Source organism: Perna viridis, chromosome 2 (genome assembly GCF_037379345.1).
Source record: "Perna viridis isolate PV_CMFRI_1.1 ecotype Kerala chromosome 2, ASM3737934v1, whole genome shotgun sequence".
Lineage (NCBI taxonomy): Eukaryota > Metazoa > Mollusca > Bivalvia > Mytilida > Mytilidae > Perna > Perna viridis.
The window spans coordinates 34,248,262-34,275,693 of record NC_142446.1 but is presented as its reverse complement, the minus strand read 5'-3'; the positions used below and the strand labels follow the sequence as shown (position 1 = coordinate 34,275,693).

The 27,432-nt window shown below is 32.5% G+C and overlaps 2 protein-coding genes and 3 long non-coding RNA genes across 7 annotated transcripts; 3 read left to right on the top strand and 2 right to left on the bottom strand.

Annotated features, from left to right (window-relative positions):
- The first annotated feature begins 91 nt into the window (after window positions 1–91).
- On the top strand, window positions 92–4,061 carry LOC148624764 (uncharacterized). Of its 2 annotated transcripts, none has more exons than XR_015919771.1 (3): window positions 92–241; window positions 1,472–1,872; window positions 3,678–4,061. It is a non-coding gene; the product is annotated as an uncharacterized LOC148624764 (long non-coding RNA). The 2 variants fall into 2 exon arrangements; XR_015919770.1 differs by having other exon boundaries at window positions 93–233.
- Window positions 2,729–17,180, bottom strand: LOC148624761 (speedy protein 1-B-like). Its single transcript, XM_088567644.1, has 6 exons — window positions 16,629–17,180; window positions 16,264–16,322; window positions 15,228–15,313; window positions 5,409–5,580; window positions 3,651–3,927; window positions 2,729–3,252 (listed from the first exon to the last, which is right to left on the bottom strand). The coding sequence occupies exons 1-6, from the start codon at window positions 17,092–17,094 to the stop codon at window positions 3,182–3,184; spliced, it is 1,131 nt and encodes a 376-aa protein (XP_088423770.1). The 5' UTR covers window positions 17,095–17,180; the 3' UTR covers window positions 2,729–3,181.
- Window positions 8,791–14,924, top strand: LOC148624762 (uncharacterized). Its single transcript, XR_015919772.1, has 2 exons — window positions 8,791–9,300; window positions 14,754–14,924. It is a non-coding gene; the product is annotated as an uncharacterized LOC148624762 (long non-coding RNA).
- Window positions 9,852–10,757, top strand: LOC148624763 (uncharacterized). Its single transcript, XM_088567647.1, has one exon. It carries the CDS (start codon window positions 9,889–9,891, stop codon window positions 10,750–10,752), a length of 864 nt encoding a protein of 287 aa, XP_088423773.1. The 5' UTR covers window positions 9,852–9,888; the 3' UTR covers window positions 10,753–10,757.
- A 5,730-nt stretch (window positions 17,181–22,910) lies between the features above and the next one.
- LOC148624760 (uncharacterized) lies at window positions 22,911–27,351 on the bottom strand. Of its 2 annotated transcripts, none has more exons than XR_015919765.1 (3): window positions 27,066–27,351; window positions 26,316–26,462; window positions 22,911–26,012 (listed from the first exon to the last, which is right to left on the bottom strand). It is a non-coding gene; the product is annotated as an uncharacterized LOC148624760 (long non-coding RNA). The 2 variants fall into 2 exon arrangements; XR_015919766.1 differs by having other exon boundaries at window positions 27,132–27,351.
- Window positions 27,352–27,432: the final 81 nt, after the last annotated feature.

The window sequence follows — 27,432 nt, the reverse complement described above, 5'->3', positions numbered from 1 at the left end:
AGAAAGTATGCCCACGGTGATTACACTTTAAGTAAAATAATTGCATTAATAATATAAAATATGGCATTCTTCGTAATTGTGTGCGAAACCAATTTAGCGGGATAAGGATGGATAACTCGAACTGAAGTCAAAGTTATACTAAGCAAAGCTGTGTAATCAAGGATTTTTTTTTTTTTGAAAAAGTAGACAACTGTAAAAGTCCTTGATATAATTTTAAAGAGATTTTTGAATGAGTAAGCCAGTATGTTTAGTTCACTTTTACAAATATTCCTTTTTTTCAAATTGTTTCTCTTTAAAACTGCAGCATATTGTCCTTACTTACTAGTACTAGTACTTAGCTTTGCTTTATGACATACATTGTAACTAAACCCTTTTTGGATTCATTGTAGGAAGCAATTTCTCTGTTTTGCCCGACCACTGAGGGTGGCCTCATGAGAAAATCGCTCCAGATACTGAATCCCAAAGGAGATTACATTAAACCTAAAACATATACTTTATTACTTAGCTAAATTATTTACCATTCTTATATTAAGTTTAATCAGGGGGACTGATAACTTTTATCAGTCTCCCAGGTCTTTATACTTTATATGTATATTTGACTTGTACATGTATACTTGGGGATTATGGGAAATTATTCATGATTTTAGTTACACCAGTCATAGAATAAACAAATTGATTTCAACAAAGTTATGAACATACTGAGGAAGGGTGTGTTCTCAAAACACTAAAATATAATAAAAAAGTAAAATTTACGGGTGAAGTTTAATAATTATTTATTAGTTATCAGTAATTGCCTCAGGGAATATGAATGAAATAGGTCGACTTCTAACTGTGAATTAAGTATTTCAAACTCATTATTATGCACAAAAAGCTATATCAGTTTAAAGAAGTTTCTTTAATTTAGATTTTATAGACAATGTGATATAATCACACAACAACCAAACTCCTCTTTCTATTTCGGCCAGTCAGTGCCTGATAAGTCGAATCTCTTTAGAGACTTACTTAGAAGCAAGTGGAACAGTGCTTACTTAGTAGCAACTGGAACAAGGGTATGTTGTCATTGGAGTTAAGTTTGTCACTGCAAAATATTTTGGTCATCACAATGATCCGATATGGAGTATTGTCTGTTTCAAAGACTGTCTGTCTTAGATATTCTTCCTCTTACACCAGATTTGACCTCCAATAAGCAGCTAAGCATAAGTCTTGCAACAAGCAGGAATGTCTCACCCTTCCAAACCACCCGACTTTTAATGTGGTTTGAGCTTTTCACTTTTCTATGTGTACTTAATAATTCTTTTGTGTAGTAGTATTTGTTCTTTTGTCTTTTGTCCTTTTGGTGTTCCAGGTTTTGTTTTGTTAGTGGATATCTCCTTGTTGTACCTTTTGTATTGCTATTTCTTCTTGCATGTATGATGAAATGTAAATGTAAAATTTCATATGGGATGTCATTGTATTATTGTTTTCCTTTTAGATGTCATGGTCAGGTTATTGTTTGACAAGTTTTTGAAGGTTAATGTGAGGGCATTTCAAACCATACAGAATACAAGATGGATGTGTATAAATAATTCAAGCAATGACAATTCTACCAAACCAATTATTTCAAAGAAGTTGACAACCCGAAGGAGACTTCCTTCAAGAATTTCTGTTTCTCCTGCTCAAAGATTAAATGCTATGTTACCGAGGCAGTACCAAGTTAGCGAACCAGAGAGAAATAATGAAAACACAGACACACACAATGACAACATGAAGGATGTTAGATAAGAAATAAGAAACATAAATCCAACTGGTGGATCCAGAAGGAGTCTATCAGCATATGACAGGGTAAAGTCAAGACTGGGAAGGGAAGGCCAAGAATGACAAATCAATAAAAAGGTATCAACTTTAAACTGGCATTATTTGATACAAGGAAGGACTTGCAACAAATATCATCAAACAGGATGCCAAATTAAAAAAAAAAACTTATTGTAAGAGAAACATACATTAAATGCATCATTTTGTCAACAGTCTTGCAGATGAGTTCAAAAAGCTCCTGGTTTTACTAAGATTGATGTTTTCTTATATTACCTAATATTTTTCTCATAGATGATCTTGAATGAATATACTGTAAAATTTTATATAAAAAAACATAGTCACTGAAATTTGTTTTTAGACAATTGAACCTAAATGTAGACATTATTTTACGTTTTTTGTATAGATTCCCTATTTCAAAAAAAAAAATAATGAAAAACTGGTATATAAAATCTTTAAAATTTGAAGATAGGACACTTATTTCATACTAGTATTTCAAAAAGAAATATAGGCCACCAGCTTTTTTTCTTGTAATATATAAAATATTCCCACCATTTATCCCCCCCCCCCCACCACAACTAAAAGTGGCATTTCAAATAAACGTTTTTTAATTTAACCATACAAAGTGTTATGTCAAAAACTCTTTTTATATGCTTTAAAAAAGATTTTTTTTTCACCATTTCAAACACTATTCAGGCATTGAATGTAACAACTTACAGAGCATCTTTGTCCGTCATCTTGCAAAATCATGCAGAAGTAACTTCTACATGATTTTGGAAGATGAGAAAGATGCTCTGTACAATAGTTATTATCTACCGTAAGTTCTTTTAAAAAAGTATCAGAATAAATTTAGGGACTTGTTAACAATTTATTAAGTCATTTTGTACAAAATATCATGTATATGTACATAATAAATTGTAACAAGGAAATCAACTTCCTGTTGTAAAGTTAAGATCTTTATTTCTTTCAGATTAAACTTTGTTACATAAAAAATAAGGATTAAGATTAAGAAAGTACATCAATTCATTTTTTTTTAGATCAACTTATGACAATTACTGTTTGATTTTTTTGTATTTTAATTCTATAATGCTTAAAGTAAATATTCCATGCAAATAATTAGCTTTTCACCATAAAAAGAATAACTTCATTGAAATGAGCCTAGTATAAATTACCTAAATTTAATGTACAAAATATTCAAATTCTTTTTAAATGATATTAACAGTAAATATTAGATCTCTAATTTGCTGTGAATGTAATGAACAACATGTTAAATATGAGTAGTGTTCAAGAATTTTTATTCCTTGAAACTATAAATTAAGGACAGAATAGTTACATCACAAATATGGTATCACAGATTCAGTACACACTATAGAAATGTAGATTAAATTGTCTTTTATTCCTCCACCGAGGGCCAAGCATCATCATCATCATGATCATCTTGTTGTGGCAAGTCATTCTTAAGTTCTATAAAAAAAAAACCCAAATCATTCACTTGAGATTTGTGTTATACACTGTACAACAATATGTTGTCACTGATAATGACATTCCAATTTACCAATATGATAACAATAAATGCCAAGCTTTCACATTGGAAATATCCCTGACAGCTCTATAACTAAATGTCACTTCACACAGAAATGAATTTGGAATTTCATCCAGCAAAACCTTGTAAGTTTGCATGGATTTTACCATTTTTTGTTACTGGCAAATTCCTTGGCTTCGTTTACTTTTCTGAGAAAACACGTATATTTATGTTTGTTATTTACATGTAACAATTTCCACATTGAGACTTTAAAATTACTATTTTATATATACCTATGAAACAGCATTTTTATGTAGTTACTCTATCATAGTTCACTTACTGTTCATGTCAAATCTTGATTTTCTAGGTTCATCAAAGATGTCATTCTCAGAAGTTGGTGAATTTTCTCCTGAAGAGATGAACCATGACACACTAGCAGGACTAGCTGAATCATACTGACTGTCATGGTTGCATTCCTCACAATGCCGCGGTGATGCATGAGGGCCTCTTGGATACCCATCATCATCTGGGTCCCTCATGTAGCTCCTCAAAGCTCCAGCATGGTGAATTGGTCTAGTACGTTTCCAGACTGGGTGACTACTATCAATTGCCATTATCTGGAATGAATAAAATGAAATTTTTTTTAATTGAATATAATGGAAAGATGATTTAAACTTTAACAGAGATTCAAATAGAAATGGAGTTTTAAAGGATTTCATTTTGAGATTTTTCAATAAAAATTTAAACATTTCAGGAAGCAATTAGTATTATTAATTTCATGTATATGGTATTAGTGCCTTTGCAATCCCTGATAAAAGGAGATAAAAATCAGAAGTGGATCCATGATTTTAGCTTTGGCAGCCTAAATGAATTAAAGGCCAATGGTCACCCACCTGTCAAGCAAAATGAGGAAAGAAAATGTTTTGGGGGTTACAATTTGTGAAAAATCAAGAACAAAAAAAAATATTTTCCCTAATTTAACCCTTTCTTTCACTGGATTTGGCTGATATGTCATTTTTTATTACATAAGTAATTTCAGCAAAATAACACAAAATGTTCTAGATCATTCAAATGTTATTAGTCCAAAAAGATCAAACTTGGAGGAGATATTGACTGGAAAATGATTATTTTGGACTTTTTTTCACTGAAAATTGGTTTTAAATGTTAATCAGTATTAAATGATAGGGTCAGAATGATAAATCCATAAAATAAAGCTATTGAATGAATTTTATGGCTATTTGGCAAAATTGTAAGGCCTTGATTTCGCTTCTGCCCCTTACAGAGGGGGGTCATCCTCCTCTGGGACACCCTGTGAGGATTCTTTTGGTTTTTGCAATCAGATTAAAATAAGACCTATCAGTTGTTCCATTCAGTTACTGCATTAAGGATTTTTTTTCTGTTCAGATGACCTTTTTAGTAGAATTTCTTGGTTTTCCCTTAAAATAATGCTTTCACAATCACGAAGGATGAAATCTGATTTGCTGATCAGAAAGGTCATTAGAACAAAAAGTAGATTGAGCATTAGATCCTACATGCAGTGGCTGATTGGAACAACTGATGGCCTTATTTTGATTTTTGGTCCCCAATCATGCCTAAAAGTGTTCTGTAATTTTGCTGTCACCCTTTCATATCAAATAAGCCCAAAAGTGCTGTCAAATCCATGGCCAAAGCCTTAGAACTGCAAGCACATGTAAAAGGGAGGTTAAAAAGATGGAGTAAACGGTTAAGGGATGTATCAATATGCCCCATTGATTAGTGTCTGAAAATACATATTTTAACACGTAACTCGAATTAAATGCTTATGTGGAGAAAATCATGAAAATATAAAAGATATTCTTATCTTCACATCAACAAAACATTATTAAATGTAAAAAATATCAGGGAATTAACATAATAATTTCACACCAGAAATATATGCTTTAAGAAAAAAAGAAAAAATTTGTAAATTTTCAAGGCTCAGGCACATTTTCTGTATCATTGATATATGAACTTTGCAAAGATTAGTGCCTCTTGATTTGTGATTTTCTTTGAAAGGTTGATGTGGACTTCAAACAAAGTTCATTAAATCAATTATCAGTGGATACTCAAATATGTTTACCTCTTCACAGCATCTTTTACTGACAAGTGCCATGTAGTTGATCTTAGACCACATTAAGTCTCTTTTTTTCAGGAACCGTGGGAATTTGTCTTGCCATTTTAAACCAAGTGCCCATGGAAAAATTTCATATTTATCTTCTTCTTCATCTTCTTCCATATCATTACCTAAATAACTAAAGAATTACAAAAAAAACATATAAAATAGTACATTTAAGTTTGCTTATACATGTAACTTATAATTGGCAGGCTGTGAAGATCTGTCTGAAACATTACTATCAATTAATAAAACACACTTTTGCCAAAAGCTACATGGTTCCACTAATTTGTTCTGGCTTGTGTGTCTTTTTGGAAAATAATTCCCTTTGTTCACTTAGAAAGTTGCAGTAATAAAATCGCGGTGATAATCATAATTGCAAAAAAGGATAATCCTAATTTCAATAAGAAGTGAGATGATATTAATTGTAATTGGGTAGAGTTTTATTGAAAGGGGGTTCCAGGCTATTATTTATCTCTTTTTTTTTTGTGTTTTTCATGCGAAATTTTGAAAAGGGTAGCCAAACCCCCGAAACTACCTTGATGTATCCCCCAGTGTGTCGTACATTCATAGAATAGGGAGCTTTTCTTTGCATTAGACGGACATGCTTGTCAATACTTTGGTGTTCATGTTATTGTGTCTCTGGAGCTAGGTGCCCAGAAACTAAGCACTTTTTCAGACAGATAGGTGTCTATGTGACACTGATTTGTATCATATATATAGCTCATCAACTGAGAAATAGTTGTAGCTAGTTGGTACATGCTTTTAAGGACAGGATTTATTTCAACAATTGTGGCTTAAGTTTTAATGATTTGACGGTTTCGAACTGGAGGTCGACCAATTGAATTTCGACTTTCTGGGAAACTGGGAAGGACCTGGAATCTAGAAGTTTGTAATTCAATTATGCAGGATGTAGGAGAGGTTTGTGTTCAGTCATCTAGCTGTTTCATGTCCTATTAGTCTGACATCAAACCTGAATATTACACAAACGGTCACACTGCTACAATGCCATGTGAATTTTGGTAAACTGAATGTCCTTTGTAATCAATATGGTGAATCTAAATAAGAGTATAATTCTAACCATTTACAACAATAAGATTGTGCCTAGATACATTTCAAGTCAATTCCTGTTCTTTACTTTTAGCTCAGGGCATAATCTAGGCGGCGAAAAGGAGATTTAAGTTGCCAAGAATTTTTAAAACTAGTTAAAAGTCACCAGCTAGTATTCTTTTAAGAGAAGTGAAGTCGCTGTGAAATTTGACCAAAGAGAGATAACTCTAGCTCTTCCAGGTAATGGTACCAGTATTGTATTGCATATCCCTGAGCGGGTGTACGTCAAACGTGGATGCTATTAAAATATAGTGCATTTTCTTCTTGCCTCTCTACAAACTAATGTTTTGTCAAAAGATATGAACAATGACTTATAAATAGAGCAAACATCACTCTGTAAGATGAAGAACTTTTTAAAAAGAAAATCTAACATAACATAAAAATGTTCCACTGAAAAGGTTGGTTTGATGAGTGCAAAACAAAAGTGAAAGTAGGGAAAATGGCTATTTATAGTTCAAGACTACTTTTCTGTCCGATCTTCGTGAACTCACCCTAATTTTTTGCGGGAAATTATTTTTTCACATGTCCTTGGAAATGCTACATAAGTGAAAGTTTTATTGAATCAATTTACATATTTTTTTCAAAATCCTAAAAATATGCACTTCACTATAGAAGTCTATGGGAAAATTAATACGATACTGAGACCTAGTCAGGCAGTTTTTCAAGTAAAGTTGGATATTCAGCAAGTGGTCTTAACCAGCTGAAAAAGTAGTACTCCAATGCAGGTAACACTTTTAAGATGAATTGGCCAACTTTTGAAACTGATTTTTTATGGTAGCTCTGTTTTTTTTTGCATTTATGGTTAATCTTTACCAAATTTGGAAATGCATTTTGTTTTCATGAATTCGTAGGATATCAGTTCAATAAAATTATTATCTTGACTATTTATGATGAGCATATCTATATTCAGGTAACCTGAAGCAAGTAATACTCCTGCATAAAGGATAGTTTTCAAGTTACAACACACTTTAAGTATGTGGTTAGGACTCGAAAATAGTCATTTTCCATACATTGCCTCTTATATATGAAAAAATGAATATTTTTTTTAGTTTTTGTTTTTCTTTCAAATAAATAGCTAAAATGAGTTGCCATATAACTGTGTGATTGATTTAAACACAGAAATGTCACAAAAGTCAACAGCCAATTCTTTAGTTGATTGTTTTTAGTGGTTCAAATGAACAGATTCTAATGCGGCAAGAAAAATAATGGTGTTTTTTTCACATAAAACTGAATTTTTTTCAAAAAGTATATAAAGCAGACAAATGTTATGATATTTATACCAGTAAACTATTTTTCTTGCATCATAGCTATCTGTTTTAAAGAAAAAATCCTTTTCCTGTCATATTGGTATCCATTTGTATCTGCCTGGGGTACCAAAATGGCTTAAAATCTGTTTTTTTCTGCATATGAAAAGCTATATTTTTTTAAACCTATGATATTGGTATCATTTTTTCTGGATTTATTATAATTGAAATGACCATATCTATAGTTTAGAATAGTTGGTTGTACCGGTACATATACTTTACTTTAAACAACAGGCTCCCTTGTGTTAAAGACAAAAAAGGAGGTTTGGATATTAATATTTCCATATATGGAACTCACAAGTGGGGATTAAATAATGATTTGGAACTCATAGTACAGCTTTAGTATCTACCATGTCAGAATAAACCACAAATTTGCTTAGTTTGACTAATGCAGCAGCTTTTTATCAAAAGTAATATTTTCTGGCAAACATCGAGATATTAATCTTATGCCTGGAATAGGGTACCTATATAAAAATTTTAACAGAAAACTCATGTTTGTAGCAGGGTAATGATATTCTGAATTTTCAGTATGAAAATGAATACTCTAGTCTCTAGCAGAAAAACAACAAATTTTATGATTATATTGAAATGTTTATTAGTAATAGGTACCAGTATCGTATTGCATATGATGGCCATATCGCTGAGCGGGTGAGAAATTCTTTTTTCACATGTCCTTAGAAATGCTACATAAGTGAAAGTTTTATTGAATCAATTTACATATTTTTTAAAAAAATCCTAAAAATATGCACTTCACTATAGAAGTCTATGAGAAAATTAATACGATACTGAGGGTACAAAAACACAATTAATTCCCCTTGGTTTTCATCGAACATAGTTTCAACTTTGGTAGTAGGTACCTTCCACATTTTTTTCATATTTTTACTGGAAACTTATTTGCTGAAGTTTTGCCTCTAATTGGTAGAAAATAGGTTAAAATTACATGTGATTTTTTTTCATTAATCAATTCTGACTAAAAGTAGTGATTTGGTTCAGTGGAAGAAGGTTACAATTTAGGACTTTTAACTCAGTTCATTTGTCATGTTTACCCCATCTCCAGTTTATATGTATTAATTTCAGAAAATGATGGTAAAATTTTCTACAATTTATATATAAAATCCTGTTTGTACATATCTTTAGGCCACAGAAGTTTTATTCAGTTTGCGCTGGTGGAATTTGCTCAAATGTGTATATTGAAATGCACTTGAAAATTAATTGTGGTGTCGTGCCTGAGACCTAATAAACAACCCAAATGCAAAATGGCGGTAATTTTCATAATGAAGAGAAAACTTGATTTGGATGGAGTTCACTTAATTTTCATGAGTTTGAAGCAATCCAGGAAATATTTCACCTGTTCTAGCAACTTGGATTAAGAATAAAATCAGCAGAACTTATCTGGATGAAACATATTCAACTTCTTGTCATTGAGTTCAAAATCAAAGGAAAAGGTAAGGTACATGTATATTTTGTGTTCCTTGATTAAATATGTAATATGATGACAAAAATTAATTTATTTACTCAATGAGAGACTCTTACAGTGATTTCAATGGTTTTAAAAGTGCACATGTGTAGAGTAGAATGGTCGACCTGAATTCTGAGGAACAAAAATATACATAAATAGACATTTGGAAGCAGAATTTATTTTGAAATCGGTGTGAATTATGTGATAGAAGACTTCCGGGAATATATGAATTCGAATATCAACGACAAAAATGGAAAGAAACGTAAAAAATCGAATACACAAAACACAAGTGGACATACAGGTGAAAAACCAGGTAAACAGAACTGTAATCACGACGCCAATGTAAACATAAACAAGGCTATCGACATAAATAGAGAACCCTTCTTAATCATGAATGCAGTAAGCTCGATACCTCCGAACTTTAACACGCCAGTATTTCAACAATACCAAGGCTTACCAAACCCAAACCTAAACCAAAGTTCTCCGGTGCATGGCTACTATAATGACCCGTACACACCACAAGGCCCAACAGTTACACCACAACCCGTCTTCAGCCCAGTCCTAAGTCATCCGAATGAAAGTATTAAATAAAATTGATAATCTCACCAATAAAGTAGAACAGTTATTCAACAAATTATCTATTTTGGATTCAGTGTCTGATAAACTGAACAAATTTCAATCTACTATGAACACGTTGGTGACGAATGTGGATGATGTGACGAAACGAGTGGCAGATATGGAACAAAGTATCAGTTTTCTAAATGATAAATATGAGAACAGTCTAAAACAAAGTGCTGACATAAAAAGTGAGATACATGAAATTAAAACAAGTCACAGTGAAGTTAACATGCACGTTAACAGGCTTTCTAGAGAACTGGTAGAGCTGCGAGAACGGCACATTGATTTACAGACCCGCTCAATGTGGGAGAATCTAGTCTTCGCAGGCATACCCGAATCAAACGAAGACGAACAGAGCGATGAAACCGGGACTATCATAAAAACGTTTATGACGGAGAAGCTGAAATTCGAAGCATCAATAGAATTTGTGAGGGCTCATAGGTTTGGAAGGAAAGATAAGAAACCGAGACCAATTGTATGCAGGTTTAAAACATTTAATGACCGTGAAACAGTTAGAAAAAGTGCTACAAATCTGAAAGGTACTACGTTTAGCATTAATGAGCAATTCCCGAAGGAGATCAATGATCACCGGAAGGAACTCTGGCCTTACTACAAAGAGGCCAAGGAACAAGAGAAGAAGGCGTTTTTCCGACGCGATAAACTTATTATTGATGGAAGACAATTTATCCTGCATAGGCGGACGGACCCGGATATGGAAATAGACGACAGAGCGATGAGAGCGAGATACGAACAACAAGGTGCGCGACCGAAATCTCAGAAGTACGACGACCCGGACTTTGAACCAATTCGATATGGTTAGGTAAACCGTGGAGGATTAACGGACAATGATCATGAACTGTGCCAGTCAAGCGAAGACGACGACCTTGATAGTGAGAGACATTCCTTTGTAAACAATAAAGAGAATTTACAGTTACTGTGTTTAAATGTATGCGGGATAAAAACAAAATTAAATTATCCTGAATTTAGATCACTGTTGAATGATTTCGATTTAGTTTGTTTTACTGAAACTAAACTTGACGATTTCGATGACATTAGTAATGACGATTTTGTATTTGAATGTAAAAATAGAAAGAGATATAAGAATAAATCTGGAGGAATAGCTTTAGGTTATAGAAAGTATTTAAAGGACTTTGTAAAAGTTATTAATACAGATAGTCCGTATGTATTGTGGTTAAGTTTAGATAAGAAAGTTTTACAAACTGATCATAATGTTATTTTTGGTATAATTTATATACCACCCGAGGGTAGTATTTATGCTACAGTTGATGCTTTTTCAGAAGTTGAACTAGAGTTTCAAAATATTAATAGAACTTATGAATTTGTTTGTCTTTTGGGCGATATGAACGCTAGGACGGGTAATTTATGTGATTTTATTGAACAAGCAGTTATAGATGATTTCTTTACTGAAAACATTTTAGATATAAATGAATTTAATGAAGCTATTGTCCTTAAAGAAATGGGTTTAAATATGAAAAGAAATAACCCAGATATTGTTGTAAATTCATATGGCAGAAAATATATTGAATTTTGCAGAAATAATAATGTATTTATATTTAATGGAAGAGTTGGAAAGGATTCAGTTGGAAATCCTACTTGTAAGAATAGCAGTGTTGTTGATTATATTTGTAGCACAGGAAAATTTTTGTGCCTTGTTCAAAACTTTGAAGTTATGGAATTTAGTTCCCTATTGTCTGATGTTCACTCTCCTTTGGCCTTGTCGTTGAAGTCAAACAAGTTCTCTGAAGAGACTCGAGAGAATAATGTGGCTCCAAAATCAAGGATAAGGAGATGGGACCCAGATAAAAGGCAAGAATTTGAAGGAAATCTAGATCCTATTAGGATTCAGTCCTTATATACTTATATGCTTAACGCGGTTGATAATGACGAGTTAGTTGATAAAGAATCGGTTGATCATTTTACACAAGAAGTTACGAGTATTATAATAGATGCTGCGGAGCATACTTTCGGTGTATCCAATTTCAGAAAAAATTCTCGATTTCGTGAATCGCGTGAGTTATGGTTTAATACAGATTGCAGGAAATCTCAGAAAGATTTTCGCAGAGCGAAGCGACTTTATAAAAAGTATGGTTCATGTTTGTTCAGAACCCGATTGAAAATGGCGGAAACTCACTATAAAAAAGTTACGGATGAGAATATTGCCAGATTCAATAGGGAGATGCAAGCAAAGATGAAGCATCTGAGACTGAATAAACTGAAGGATTTCTGGAAAATTTTCCGCCGTAGAAGTGGAAGAGAGAATACTAATATTCCACTTGATGATTTATTTGAATTTTTTAAGGAACTTAATAGAAATAAAACTGATAGTCAACATGATTATATTATCGATAATGATATTGATATAGAAAATAATATGATTTTAAATGATATAATTACCAAAGACGAAATATGTAAAGCAGTGCAGTCTGCTAAAAATAATAAGTCATCTGGTGATGACGATGTTATAAATGAATATATTGCTGCGTCTTTTAATGTTTTGAGTGATATACTTGTATTGTTATTTAATTTGATCTTTGATACAGGTCACGTGCCTGAGGCATGGTTGACGGGTATAGTAATACCTATCTATAAGAACAAGGGGGATAAGTTGGATCCAAAGAATTATAGACCAGTTACTTTATTGTCATATCTTGGTAAAATTTTTACTTCTATACTAAATACTAGAATGAACAAATTTATTGAAGATTTATCTTTATTACATGAAAATCAGGCTGGATTCAGAAGTGGCTACGCCACAACTGATCATATTTTTTCTTTATATGCTCTTTTCGAACTTATATCGATGAGAAGAAAGAAACTTCATTGTGCTTTTATCGATTTTGAAAAAGCCTTTGATTCTATTCACAGAAACTCTTTATTTTATAAATTGATTGGTAATAGTATAAGCGGAAAATTTTTGTGTATTATTCAGAATATGTATGATAATGTGAAATCATATATTAGACATAATAATGAATGTTCAGATATTTTCAAGTGCGAAATAGGGGTTAGACAAGGTGAAAATCTATCACCTGTCTTGTTCTCTTTATACTTAAATGATTTACAATCATATCTAGAATCCTGTAACGTGAAAGGTCTAGAATCTATCGAAAGAGATATTGAAAATGAGTTGATGATGTATGTCAAGATATTGTTATTGTTATATGCTGATGATTCTATTCTGTTATCTGAGTCTGGAGCAGATTTACAATTGATGTTAAATAACTTCTCAGACTATTGTGAGATATGGAAATTGAAGATAAATGTTGGTAAAACGAAAATTCTTATCTTTGGAAAAGGTAGACAAAGAGATGACGAAAAGTTTTATTTAAATGGCGAAGAATTAGAAAAAGTTACAAGCTATAAATACTTGGGCATTTTCTTTGCTAGAAGTGGTTCTTTTCTTACCACTAGAAAGTTTTTAAAAGAACAAGCTATTAAAGCTATGTACAGCTTAATACAGAATTGTCGTAGAAATAATATATCTATTGAATGTCAACTAGAGATGTTTGACAGAGCTATATTACCTATATTACTTTATGGGTCAGAAATTTGGGGTTTTGAGAATATTGACTTATTAGAGCAAGTGCATCTGCGCTTTTGCAAGACTATACCCAGATTGAAGCTTTCTACACCAAATATTATTATATATGGGGAATTGGGAAGATTTCCACTCTCATTGGCAGTTAAGATACGTATGGTTAAGTTTTGGTGCCGATTAGAGAGTAGAGAAGATAACAAATTCTCTTCAATTCTGTATAAGTTACTGTATATCAATTTTGCTAACTATGGATTTAATAGTAAATGGATAGTTTTTATGAAAAATATTTTTGATAGTTGTGGTATGTCAAATGTTTGGACATCACCAAATCAATTCAATCCAGAATGGATTGCAAAAAGTGTTGAATTGAGATTGAAAGATCAATTTAAACAAGATTGGTTTTCAGAAATTTCAAATTCATCAAAGTGTTATTGTTATAAGATATTCAAGACTGAATTATGTTTTGAAAATTATTTTTCAATTTTACCTCCTTATTTTATGCATTTATTATGTAGATTTAGATGTGGGTCACATTGTTTGCCTGTCGAAACGGGTAGGTGGAGAAATACACCTAGAAATGAACGTTTGTGTACTTTATGTGAAAGTCATGACATTGGAGATGAATTTCATTACATTTTTGAGTGCAACTTCTTCAATGAAGAAAGAAGAAAATTTCTTTCAAATCACTTTCATACAAGGGTTAATGTATTAAAATATAACCAGTTGTTTAATTCTAAAGATGTTATTGTATTAACAAACTTGGCAAAATTTGTAAAAATAATTATGTCCAAGGTCGTACCTCCTGGTTAGATTATTTATACTCTGTATACACATGCATTGTAAATGTTTATGTAAAATATGTGAATTTTCTCTGTACTTTATGTATGAGAAATAAAGTATTCACTAAAAGACAATTAATAATTGGTAAGTTCAGCTTGGATAACAAGTTATGTGTATGAGTGCATGTGGGTTTTGAAGTGACACTTTGTTTTGATAAGGCAAAAATAAAGATAATTAAGCTAACTATAATCACTTATAAAAAAAAATCAGGGAAATTTATTGGCATATCAAGATGCAGTCATTCCTTTATCAATTTAAATTATAACTATCTATTATTTGAAAATAATCCCACTAAACAATGTATATGTACATGCATGTTTGTACAGACTGATTTGTGCTTTGTATCAATTACAATACAAGTGTACTCATTATAATGTCAGAACAGAGATAATTTACAAAAAAAAATTCTTTTTCTTTTTCAGGAAGAGACCACATGAAGGTGCAGACCATTTTTAGACTTTAAGAACATGTTATTATAAGAAACAAGTTCTCAATGACAATCTGATCACTTACTATATTCAATTAAAGTTACTTATTATACATGTACTTATTCATTTGCAAGTATAGAAAATGGAATTACAGTATTAAACTTATCTTATTTGTTTATTATTTATTAGAATACATGTCCTTGAGATACAACTTCATATCAATGCGATAAAATATTCTAGAGGTGAAGTATGATCTCTCCTTACTCCAGACTCACTTCTCCCTATCACTCCTGGAAGGGAGAAGTCACTTCTCCTATTCACTGAATCCTAGATTATGCCCTGCTTTTAGCTTATACATATTTTTGCAATTTGACAATTATTCGAGGCATAAAAATTCAAACAATAAATATAAATTGATTCAGTACATGAGGACTTTGATTACTCATAAATTTGACGGTCCATACTTACAGTGCGACAAAAAAGTTTGTTCTTGTGTACTCTCTTATTTTTAGCTCAGCTCTTTTAAAGTAAGCAAACACCATTGCTATCAGATACTGAAAAGTTAAAATTGATACAGATTTGATATACAGAAGAGAATATTTTCTTCAAGTAAACTAGTGGGTTCAGAACTTTACAGGCTTTTTTTAAGCTACATTTTATATCAAAATCATAATACTTTGTCCATCGAGAGATTGATTTTTGTTTGTTTGTTGTTTTTTTTTCTCGAATGGTACCATTAATGATGTTTCCGCCATCATCCAAGCCCTCTTCATCTGTAGTGGAGTATAATTAATGGACCTTAATGACAAATGTCACCACATGAATAAACTGTAAAAGGTTAAATTTGGAAGCTATTACCATAACCATTAAGGAATGAAGGGCCAAGATTCTGTGATCACATACTTGTACATTTATTAAGTTTCAGAAACCTAGACTGTAAAAAATAATCATAACAGAAAGTCACAGTTGTATCGATCATGCTTAAGTAACATTCTGTGTAAAAATCAGGCAATGGATGGCACATCAATTTTCCAATTTAGTTATTTTTGCCTGAAACATATTCAGTACATCTAGAAAACAGCTGAAAAACAATTTAAATTTATTCTGGAGCATCTGTGACGTAGATATTTTTTTAAATGCCTTAGTAGAGAAAACATGCAGGAAAATTTCCCCATTTTTCAATAATGCATTTCAACTTAATTTGCCCTATCAATATATTTACGATACAAACTTAAAAAACACTTTGATGGTTAGTTATGGAGGTTATGAGGTATATTTACTAGGATAGTGCAATAAAATCTCTGCATTTCATTTCTTCATGTGCCACACCTTAACACATTTTGCCAGATTCTTATATCGAGAAGTAATTAAAAACACCGAACTGTTGAGTTCAACCTCTGCAGTTGTATCAAGCTACACCCCACTTATAATACTGTGATTTTATTTATAGAACTTTGAATTATCAATTACTAAGGTTTTGAGTCCTGTTTAATTAATTGCCTACCTTGTCTGAAATTCTCATACAGCTGTCAGCCTCTAGAAAATCTTGTACTGATTCATCTTCTGCAACATAATTCTTTTTCTATCATTTGGAGTTGTAAAAAAATGATAAATTGTGCACAGAAACAAAAAAAAAACATAATGTACTTGTAAAGTAAAGTTTTCAAAGTTTAATTTCCTTTATTTTTATTTTATTATTTATTTTTGCTGTTTGTTAGTTGATTTATGTTCAAGCTTACTATTGAAGACTTTAGAGTAAGAAGAAACTTGTGTTTGCTACATGCTGGAATAATTAAACAAATACACATTTTCTGAAATTTAACGAAGTGAAATAAACAACAAGAAAAAAAAATTGATGAAGAAAAATACCTAGCAATCTGAAAAATGCTCTCATTTCTCTTCCCTTCACAATGAAGCTTTGTTTTCTGGTAATCTGTTGTCTTGTAAATAGGGAATGTCCACTTGTTCCTGATTGAGGTTTCAAACTGGAGTTGCATTCATTGTACGAACTTGAAGAGCTAGCTCCAAACGGACCAAAGAAATCAGGGCGACTTGTTGGTTTAGTTAGCATTGAGGCTTCAACGGATGTGGCTTGCGCATCTTGGTATTGGTGCTGGTCAAATAAATCTAAAGCAGGAATTCTTATCACCTGGACACGTTCATTTGGCCTTTGTCTTTTTGAGAGATTTTCTGATTCATTGTTCTCAGCATAATCAACAACGTCCATGCATTCTTCTGTCCTTTCTAAATTTAATCGTGGATAACTTTTAGATGTCAATGGTCTCTGTCGCTTCAACTTTGGCTTGAGAAAAGACTGTGTGAAGCTTGGTAACATTTGCGATGGGTATCTTCCTACTCGATCAGCTGTTTAGTGTCAGTGAGCACCTGCTCATGTGTCGTCTGCTGTTTACAAATTACTCCTTCGGCATGCTTCGGTTGTCTTATTGTCGATGCAACCTTAACTCAAGAGAAGTTCCGCAGTGTCACCCTAATTTCCGAGTTGTTTCCCATTCAATCATGTTTGCATTAGTTTGGACATGTATGAACTTGACTTCCCACATCCCTACACACTGGAAACTTTTTGCACCAAAAGTGGGACAGTTTTAATACAAAGAAAATTAAACTGAAGATGAAGTTAATACTCCATGTATAAACTAATGTTTTTATGGTTCTGGTTTTTTTCCTTGGTAGATATATGTACTTGGTTTACTCTGATTTACTTCAACATTATATGCATGATATATTGGGGAAGAAAATTAAAAATTCTGACTTAGAAAATATCGTATCAACGGTTAAATGTATGGAGTTTGCCCCGACCATTTTTATTCTGAGATTGAGGTGGCCTGGGATTTAATGTTGGTAAGAAATTTTGTTCGCTTTTGGTTTTCATCACTACATCAGCGACCGAAACCAACATTTTTGTTTGAAAACCTGCCTCGTTAAGTAATGGCGAAAATATGAAATCATTTCTTTTTCATGGATTCAGCAAAAACACAAAATTCTCCAAAATTTGGAACATTAATTTATTTTTCCCCAGCCCCCCCCCCCAATTTCTACCCCTTCATTAATAAAAGCTTCCCTAATAAAATTGGCAGTTTATTTTCGTCATCTGTAGATTGGTAAATGCGGTTATCAAAGAGAGGGCTAACATCGCTTCCCATGTGCATATGCATATATTAATCAAAGACTGAAGTCTTCTAAGTCGCTCATCGTCAAATATTATATGCCTCTGATTTTGGCTTGCTTTCAACAGCCAGCCGAATTCAGTGCTCTACTAAACATAACTCCAAATCAATCAGTGATTTCCTCAATATAGACTTTGTTCAGAATTTAAAAAAAAATGACAAATTTTAGCGGGCTGAACTTGAATATTTTAGGTTGATTGATAACATACATTCATATTCTTTTCCATTGTTCCATTATTCATTGTACTTTTGTACACTACTAGCAAAAGTGTTTTCCATTTTCGAAAATAATTTGTTCTTGACATTTTAGAATGTTTCAAAGCTGATGTCGGTTTTAAAAGCTCATGAGAGTTTGTGTTGTAATTATTTATAGTACCAAAAAATTTGTCGTGTAGGGCAATAGTTCGTCAATCGGCTAAGATCGAAGGGAAGTTGCGATGCGCTCTATTTAAAATCGGGTGACTTCATCAACGTGATGACCCGAATAAACGTTTCTCAATCAAAACAACTCGGAGCACAGGCGTTTCTCAGCTATGTTATAGAATTAAGTTCAATACTAAATTACACATATATATCAATTTATTTTTTAATGTAAACTTCCTGTTAACATTCTCATACACATAAAATCAAAGTGCTGAGACACTGATTCAAGGAAGACCCCATAAATATTCATGTAACCAAATTGCAAGCTAAAAAAAACGATAAAAAAACTTAGTCATTCTAAGGAGAACCCTCTGTTTTAATGAAATGCATATCAATACTGCTTGTTTATTAATGCATTTATGGATCTTCCTTTCTTTTATTGTTTTTGGTATTTCTGGCTGTGTACATTTATGTCCTCAAATTTCTTGACACTTTACACCTAAACCAGCATTTCATCAAAAATATGATCTCCACGGTGAATCACTGACTATCAATATTATATGGATTTTCAAACTAAGAAAAAATCCACACTTTGAAATTTCGGGTTGGAGAAGCATGAAGTAGAAATGAATCCTGTGGACTAGGGGAGCTAGGTTGACCAAGGACCTAATCTAAAGGGAGAAATGAGCAAAAAAACTTCTCCTTGTTTGTGCTCTCTTTGACAGTGATTTGTAATAGATTAAATGAACAAATAAGTCGATATTGTTAGTTTTAACAGAATTTACTAAAGCTTGTCCTTATCATTGTTGTCTTGATTAGGCCCTGAGTTGAAAATGTCAAAACTATACACTTTTTTACAATAAATAATTACCTTTCTCTAAGATTTTTTCAATTCAAACAAGGATATCAAAACTACTATGCAGTTTAAAAATCTTTAAACTAAAAAAAACTTTAGTTGTACCTCACATATTTTAGCAATTTAAGATTCCAATCAAGATGGAAAGTCAAGAATAAAGAGATGTAGTGAATACAGGAAATATTTTGTCTTTCTTTATAACAAATGCACTTTGAATATAAATCCATCTTTTCTACTTTCCAAAACAAAAAGGTTATTGGTGAACCCATACCCCATGAGTAGCACTTTTTATGATGAATCATTATTGTGCTTAAGCAGAGTGTTTTTATACCTGTCTGCCTTCAATAATGTGTGTGCATTTCTTTCATTTTTTTCTGCATGATTGCTTCTTCCACATATATTATATTAAAATACAAGTAACTCCTATGTTTTGCCAATAAATAAGTTCTATGAAATCAGACTTCATACTGGTAGTTTTTATTAAGAGATGTTGACATGTACCTGCACTTAAGAATCATGTACTTTGTTTCATGCCTAAATAGTGTCCCAGCACAAAAATAGTTCATTTTGCTTTTGCTTTCTTCTAACTACATCTAGTGAAACTTTAAAAGGGATTACCACTGAAAAGAAATCAAGGAAAAAATGATAACAGTGCCTTTGATAATTGCAAAATGTTACAATATGTAAATGCAAGAACATATACATGTATTTTAGCCACATCATATGGAAGTACAGAAACCTCCTCTTGATGAGAAATATCCTTTCATGTACATGTAATTGTGTGCAAAATCAGGCAAAAATAGAGGTTGGGTGGTTATCATTGTCCAGGTTTTTACTGGTTTTTAAGCCACCTAGTCAGTACTGGTTCACATAAATTTTGCAATTTATTGTATTAACTTTTTATAATGTAGGACAGAAATTATAATGCTACAGAAATACTGTTTGCAAAATTTCAACACTAAAATGTAATATATATTTATTGTATTAACTTTTTGTAATGTATTACAGAAATTATAATGCTACAGAAATTTAGTGTTCTGAAACTTTGTTCTTAAAATATCTTTATCAGCTGTCTTAATTAAGAAAAAAATAAACACTTCTTTCTCTAAAATAATTCAAATTTATCTTAAATAAAACATAACAAACTTTACAAAAATGTAGTACAGTGTACTTCATGAGCACATCTTTGTTTCAATAACTGTTAATAACAGGTAACATAAGTAAGAGTAGAATAGGTTACTTTTCACCTGACTGACAGGTGGTCATTGTTAAAACAATAACCCCTCATAACCAGGAAGATCATTAAAGTGCTTTGAAGTAGTGAGTTTAAAACAATAAATTAAAGCCATTTCATGTACTAGACAAAACTTCTAAATACAGAAACTGGAACGTTTACTAATGATATTGCTTTAGGGCTTCTTCCATGTATGGTTTCTAGTTACCTAATGATTTATAATGATGTCTGGACCCCCCATTTCAAAATATCAGGATCCATCCCTGTATGTTGCTAAGACATATGACAACTGTTGTACACTAGCAATGTTTGCAGTAGACCTATCACCAGTTATGAAAATTTTAAATCATTGTGTACATTGGAAGTATATGAACAAACTTATATATACCTTCACTAACCTAATACATTTACATGTATGAATGTCCCTGAAAATCAGCTCTCAGGAAAGGTCTACTTTTGGGTACCTTGATATTCATCATATTTTCAATCCACTTTCATGGACATAGAATTTCTAACCTAATTGACTGTGTCCTTCGTGTGTCATGAAAATCCTGTATCTAACTTTAAGATCTGCATTCTAAATGGATATCTTGACAATGCACTAAAAAGGACCATATTGATGATAAATTATGACTTACATGTATATGGATATAATACACATGTACATTCCATACTGAATATTATATGCCAAAATCTGTATCACATGCGGTATCAACACAGGACTCCTATGCCAACCCACTTTGGGCTATTGGTCACGGGGTGATATAGGTTGAGGATTGATACCACATCAGATACAGATTTTGGCATGTCATGTTCATCAAAACATATATTTTAATTTACTTCAAGTGTGTTCTGTGTAGGGTGTGATATAAGGTATGCAATATAGGTCTAGGGTGTGATATAGGGTATGTAATGTAGGTCTAGAGATGTGATATAGGGTATGCAATATACATGTATGTCTAGGGTTGTGATATATGGTATGCCATATAGGTCTAGGGGTGAGATATACGGTATGTCATAAATCTTCAGGCCCCATCTGGCAGAGGCGGATCCACACACTTTGAAAATGAGGGGTTGCAGCTTGGGTTCCTCAGAAAAAGGGGTGCTAGGACATTATTTGCCATTTTTGTCAATTTTACACATGAAAATTATAATTTTCACATACAAATGAGGGATGCCAACCCCCCGCACCCTCACTGTAATCATAAACATTAAAACTTTACTTACGTTTTTTGTACATCACAAAAAACGTACATTGTAGCTCCGAAAATCCGTTATTAGAAGCTCCCGACATTCGCAATAGATTTTTTACAGTCATGATAGTAGTCTATATTTAACTCCTTGGTAAGATTGACAAACAATTAACACTTTCCAACCTACAGGACCCATCTAGTAATGGTAGACATTAACAATATACTAAGGCACGAACCATTTTCTTGTGGTGGGGGCCTGGGATTTTCTAATTTTAATTTTTTTTCAGACCAAAATATAATTGGAATCTTTTTTTACACTTTCAGCAAATATTTTTAATTTTTTTTTTTTGAGAAATTAATCTTTTTTTTTTTTGGAATTTCCTGAAATGTATGCTTTTTGATCTCTGCAAGAGCAATTTCCCAGCGTATGCTTATAGGAAAAATGCATATTATAAAGCACGTGGTTCAAGGTGATATTTTATTACGGTAATATAAAACATAATTTTGTCTATAGCCTTGTCTTGGTTTTGGTGAGCATAGTTTCTGTAGGCCAGTTCCTGCGCTATATTACTCCCTTAGACCATCATAGAGATACCAAGATCCTTGAATTTTCATGTTGCAATTAAAATGTCCTCCATTTCCATATGTTATCGCAAGCAAGAAATACCTGAAAAAATCATACGTAAATACATACTCAAACATCTTTTTGCATTATTTTTGTTTTGTTTCATAGAATATCAGGTTTGAACAGTGACAACAAATGATCCCTAGAGACATTTAGCGTCAATAGTAATAGTTCTATAATGTAAATTACACCATAATATATGTATACATGAATTAGTATAAAATGATATTAATAAAACATAGGTAAAAGGTACGTGACTATCATCTTAGCTAAACTTAACTATTTAATATAATAAAGCTGAACATATAATTATGAAGAAAAAAATCACTGAAAAGTCTGGTGTTTCAGCTAGAGAAAAGGGGATTGTAAGAAAAACACAAAAAAAACAAGAAAAAAGTAGAGAAGAGGAAAGCTCGAGCAGTTTTAAAATGTGGTAGACCAGAAAAACAAAACAAAGTTCAAACAGACAATATTTCCCGCTTCCTAGTAAAAAAAACAACAGATAAAGAAAACGTTCAAAAAATGTTTATGTTATGCCATTGTCTTGCATTGCTTGGAAGACTATGTTTTAGACATTTACAATATTTTCCTTCATTTCTAGTCAAAATCACACGTTGTGATATACTTTTTTGTTTTTTTTTTCTTTTGAAATATTAAAGCGTTATGTTTTTCTTTCAGTTTTGTGTTTGGTATTTATTGGTTTTGTTTTCAGTTCATATCCAATCATTAAATTTATGCTACAATCATTTAGTATATTACAAAGGCTAGGTGCAAAAAAAAAATCAAGAGATTACAAATCCAAGGTATAAAAAGAATGGAAATCGGAATATGTCAAGGAGACAACCACTCAACCAGGAATGGAAAATCGACAGTCTAAGGCGGCCTATATATCTTCAATGAACGGTAGCCTGCAAATCAGATAAAACAACCAACATGCATATATACAACCGCATATAAAGCACACAAAAAACTAAAATCAACAAAGAACTAAAAAACATGAGTAACATGGACCCCTATAGAAAATAAACTAAAAAAAGTTAACACATGGTAAATTTAATAACTATATTTAATGCACTGAACATACTTCTTCTTCTTCATCTTCTTCTTTTCCATTTTCTTCTTCTTCTTCTTCTTCTTCTTCTTCTTCTTCTTCTTCTTCTTTTTTTTCAGATTTTTCAATTTTTTTTTAAATTCTGAATTATTTTATTTTTTTCAGCTCTTTTCAAAATAGTTTTTTTTTTTAATCAAAATTTGAATAAACATTTTTTTTTGAAAGAGTGTACATTGCAGGTAAAAAAAAATCCGTCATTAAAAACTTTCGACATCTTCTTGTGAACGTTTGACCGGTTGCTCGAATAACCAAAAACCTCGGTGTTAACGGAAACCAGATCGAAAATTCGAAAACCTCAATAAAACACGTTTTTGGGTGGTATAATTGATCACTGTGTTATTCATACACACTTGCAAATAAGTTTTTTTATTAGTACTCCAGCACATTCTAGATACCTAACGAAAGTCTGTAATAATCAATGTGGCGTCAGTACTTTGAAATTAGTCACTTGTCCTTCCAACGCTATCTTGTTTTCGGTCATTGGAGGTACCGTGTTTGACCTGCATCAGGTCAATTAGAAAAAAATAGTCCTGCTCGCTTAGACAAAATTCAAATAGTTAAGATAAGCACATAATCATAGAAATTTTGCAATTCAACAAATATTACAAAAGTTTTGATATCATAATATTTCCATCTCTTACGAAAAATAAAGCATCGCATCATGATCGGCGGCGGAGCGATATACTAACGTAAATTTGCAAGGTGGAAAAGGGGGAGGGTAAAGAGAACAGACCGCGGAATATTTAGGCAGTTCCAATATCCACTTCCGGTTGAATCTCACTTGCCGACGATCTCTAAGTCAAGTTCAGGCTATAAATAGCCTTCCTTGACAAAAACACACGTACACGTTAACTTAAGAGTTGCATTTCGATCTCGTATGAAGCTAGAATTGACGGATCTACGGCACCGATCAGCATAAAGTGGTGTAGTAATATGTAATTATATAAATCATATACGAATTAATTACAGTACTGAAATTACGAGTGCAAAAAATTGCTAACAATATTAGAGACTTAAAATCAAGTCTAAGCTACATCCAGACTTTTTATCCGACCGATGCGATGCTGTAAATGTCGCTCCTTCAGCGGATTTTGAACCCCTGCTGCATGCTCTGATATCTATAGGACACTTTTCAATTGATTTTTATTGTGTGTGAATAATGCCAGAACTGTTCCTTGGAGTTGGTTGGCACGTTTGAACACAAGGAAGTCTCTGCGATATTGTTTGTGTAACTTGTTTGTATTGCAGTACTGTAGCCTACTTTGCGAAATAGACTCTGCTTTCATCTATAACCATTTTAATAGTTTTGTGTTTGTAGCCCCTTCTTAAGATGGCCTCAATAAGAGCACATAGTTGTTGTTTCATGGTGTCGTTGTTACATTGGTCAGCTTCGCTTTATACACATGTACTATGAGCCTGGCAGTACGAAATGCTTCTGGTACATGCGGACGGAGGGATTTGTTTTTGATGACAGATACAATGTATATAGATGTTTATCTGTTGAATATTCATGGGAATGGTCCGTTTGAAAGAAAAGTAGAAGTGTTTAAGGAAAGTGGTGTTGGCATGAGTTATGAAGCTGTCGAGATCTTCGTCGCTTATGGTTAATTCCACGTAAACATCGTCAATGAAGCGAATCAAGCCACCACATAGGTTTTTTTCAAATTAGAATTCAAGAATTCTCGCTCCATTCTGCTCATGAAGATCTTGACATAAGATGGGGCCACTTTTGTCCCATAGTAATCCCATTAACTTGAATAATTGTCTCCATTGAACGTAAAATTGTTAGGGACAATAGTGAGCACTTCATCTAGGCGTCGTTCTGTCGATGGATAATTCCCAACCTTCACTACATGCTTCTTTGTCTTTAGAATGAGGAATGGAATTTGGTATTGATAAAGAATTGTAACGTCTTAATAAACTAGAGTGGTATCAGTTTGAAGAGGTCTATTGCCTCTCTGAAAGCAGTGCAGACTAATGCAACACAAAAACAAAGACAACGCTTGATCGTACTGAAACAACGTGCCAATGTTTAAGACCTTTATGTAGTTATTGGCTTCATCAACTCCCTCTAAGAAAGGTCGCTCAAACTGGCCATTAAACCCTTTAAATGAGCCAGTGGTAATTACTTTGTCAGAAATAGTAGGATGGGAGACATCTACGCGTGCTTTGTTTAAGGTTTGTCCTCATGAACCACAGACATGCATGCGCCAAAATATGGGTTGTTGACTTCGTCCTTTACAAAAATAAGCAATATATCTTCAGACGTTTGGAGCTGATGCTCTAAGATACCATTTATCAATAAACAATCTGGATGTTCCACATTTTTATTTTACAGGTAAATTTGTTCATATAATACTGCTCTTTATGAATTGCATAAAAATAATATACAGGGCACATTCCCGCTTATTATAATTTCTAAAGTAAATGATGTTCTTTGTTAAATCTATCTTAATTAAACAGCAACACAATATGACATCTAAGCAAATGTATATAAGTTGCATTGGTTTTCACTCCAGAATTTTAAATGATCAGCATTCAGCTATAGATTGTTTTGTCGTCGAAAAGTCGGCATGAATCTATTAAGTCAATGTTATTAGACGAGGACGCTGTGTATAGCATTCACAATGACCACGGTGTAATTAGAACTTCTTTTTTTCCAGCATGAGAATATTTAAAACTCCCTCTGAAAAAAAGAAATAAATTTAAATTCTTTTGGAAAATTGAAGATGATACTTCAGTTTCAAGGAATGCATCTAAAAGTTTGTAAGAGAAAAGGTCATTCCTCATATTCACAAAGGAATCAATTCCCGAAAACACATAAAATGTTAAAATGGGGCAAAGCGCCAGGAATGGACGAAATGACTTTTTGAAATTCGGCGGAGATGTGATTGTTCAGTCGCTTACTGATATGTTCACGACAATAGCCGATGTGGAGATAATACCTGATGATTGGCGTAAAGGTACCGTGAAGCCCTTACATACTTACATGGTTCTCTCTTTGACCTTGATAACTATAGAGGAATCACGTTATACCATCTAATGTTCATAAACCGTTTTCTAAAACCCTTGAAAGCACAATAGAAATTAAACCATCTCGAATCCAATAATGCACTTGTGAATCCCAATGGGCTTTCTGAAAAAAAGGCGTTAGAAAGATCAGAAATTCAGCTTACAAGGTATTAATTTTGTTCACTCGCCAAGTCCTCTAATAAACCTGTGTACATTGTTGTATTTATTTATCTAAATAAACCCTTCGATGGCGCGATTGACTTCTTGCGAAACTCTGGGAAAGTGATATTCAGATTTAGTATCGCTATGATTGAAGAAATATGTCAAAAATAAAGTTTTGTTTGGCGTGATTTGATCAAAACTAAGGGATTAAGCAAGGATGTATTCTATCACCCACGCTTTTGAATGACCTTGTGCAGATGTAAAATGACAGAAATAAAGGTATGGAAGAGTAATCAAGGGAGCCAAGATTCTAGCGGAAATCAAAAGAATGTTATCCAGGGTCAAAGGCCAGACATACTTTTCTTTCAATAGACCTTTTTTCAGAAAATGCAAAAGGCAAGATTTTGTCCTACCATATTATATTTGATAGACGATTCAACTTGTTAGAATACAGAATGCTATAAAATTTGCATTTTCTGAAAATAAAAGACGTATAGTACATATCCTTTGCAAATGGTATGATTCGTTTTTATCAACTTCACCCGCATTCAAATGCTTTATATACCTGATCAAGGTGAAATACATTTGTGAATATATTCAGTCTGCTTTTAATGATTATACATGTACTAACTGATAACTGATAATCCTTATATTCCTGATTATATCCGATATCAGTTAAATTATACTGATAAAGACAAGTCATTTCATTTTGATGTAGATATTCCTGTCTTAGTCTTATATCTATATAATAATTTATGTAAAATGCTTTCATAGTTATAAAAATCTGATGAATCCATTATAAACGTGGCAATTTCTTCCTAAGTTATTTTATCGATCAAAAGCCCAATAACATTTAGCCACGACAACAAAAAGGGGACCTAACTCTGTTTTTTTTGACTGACTGGTTAGTCGTAGAGTAAAGGGACGTCATT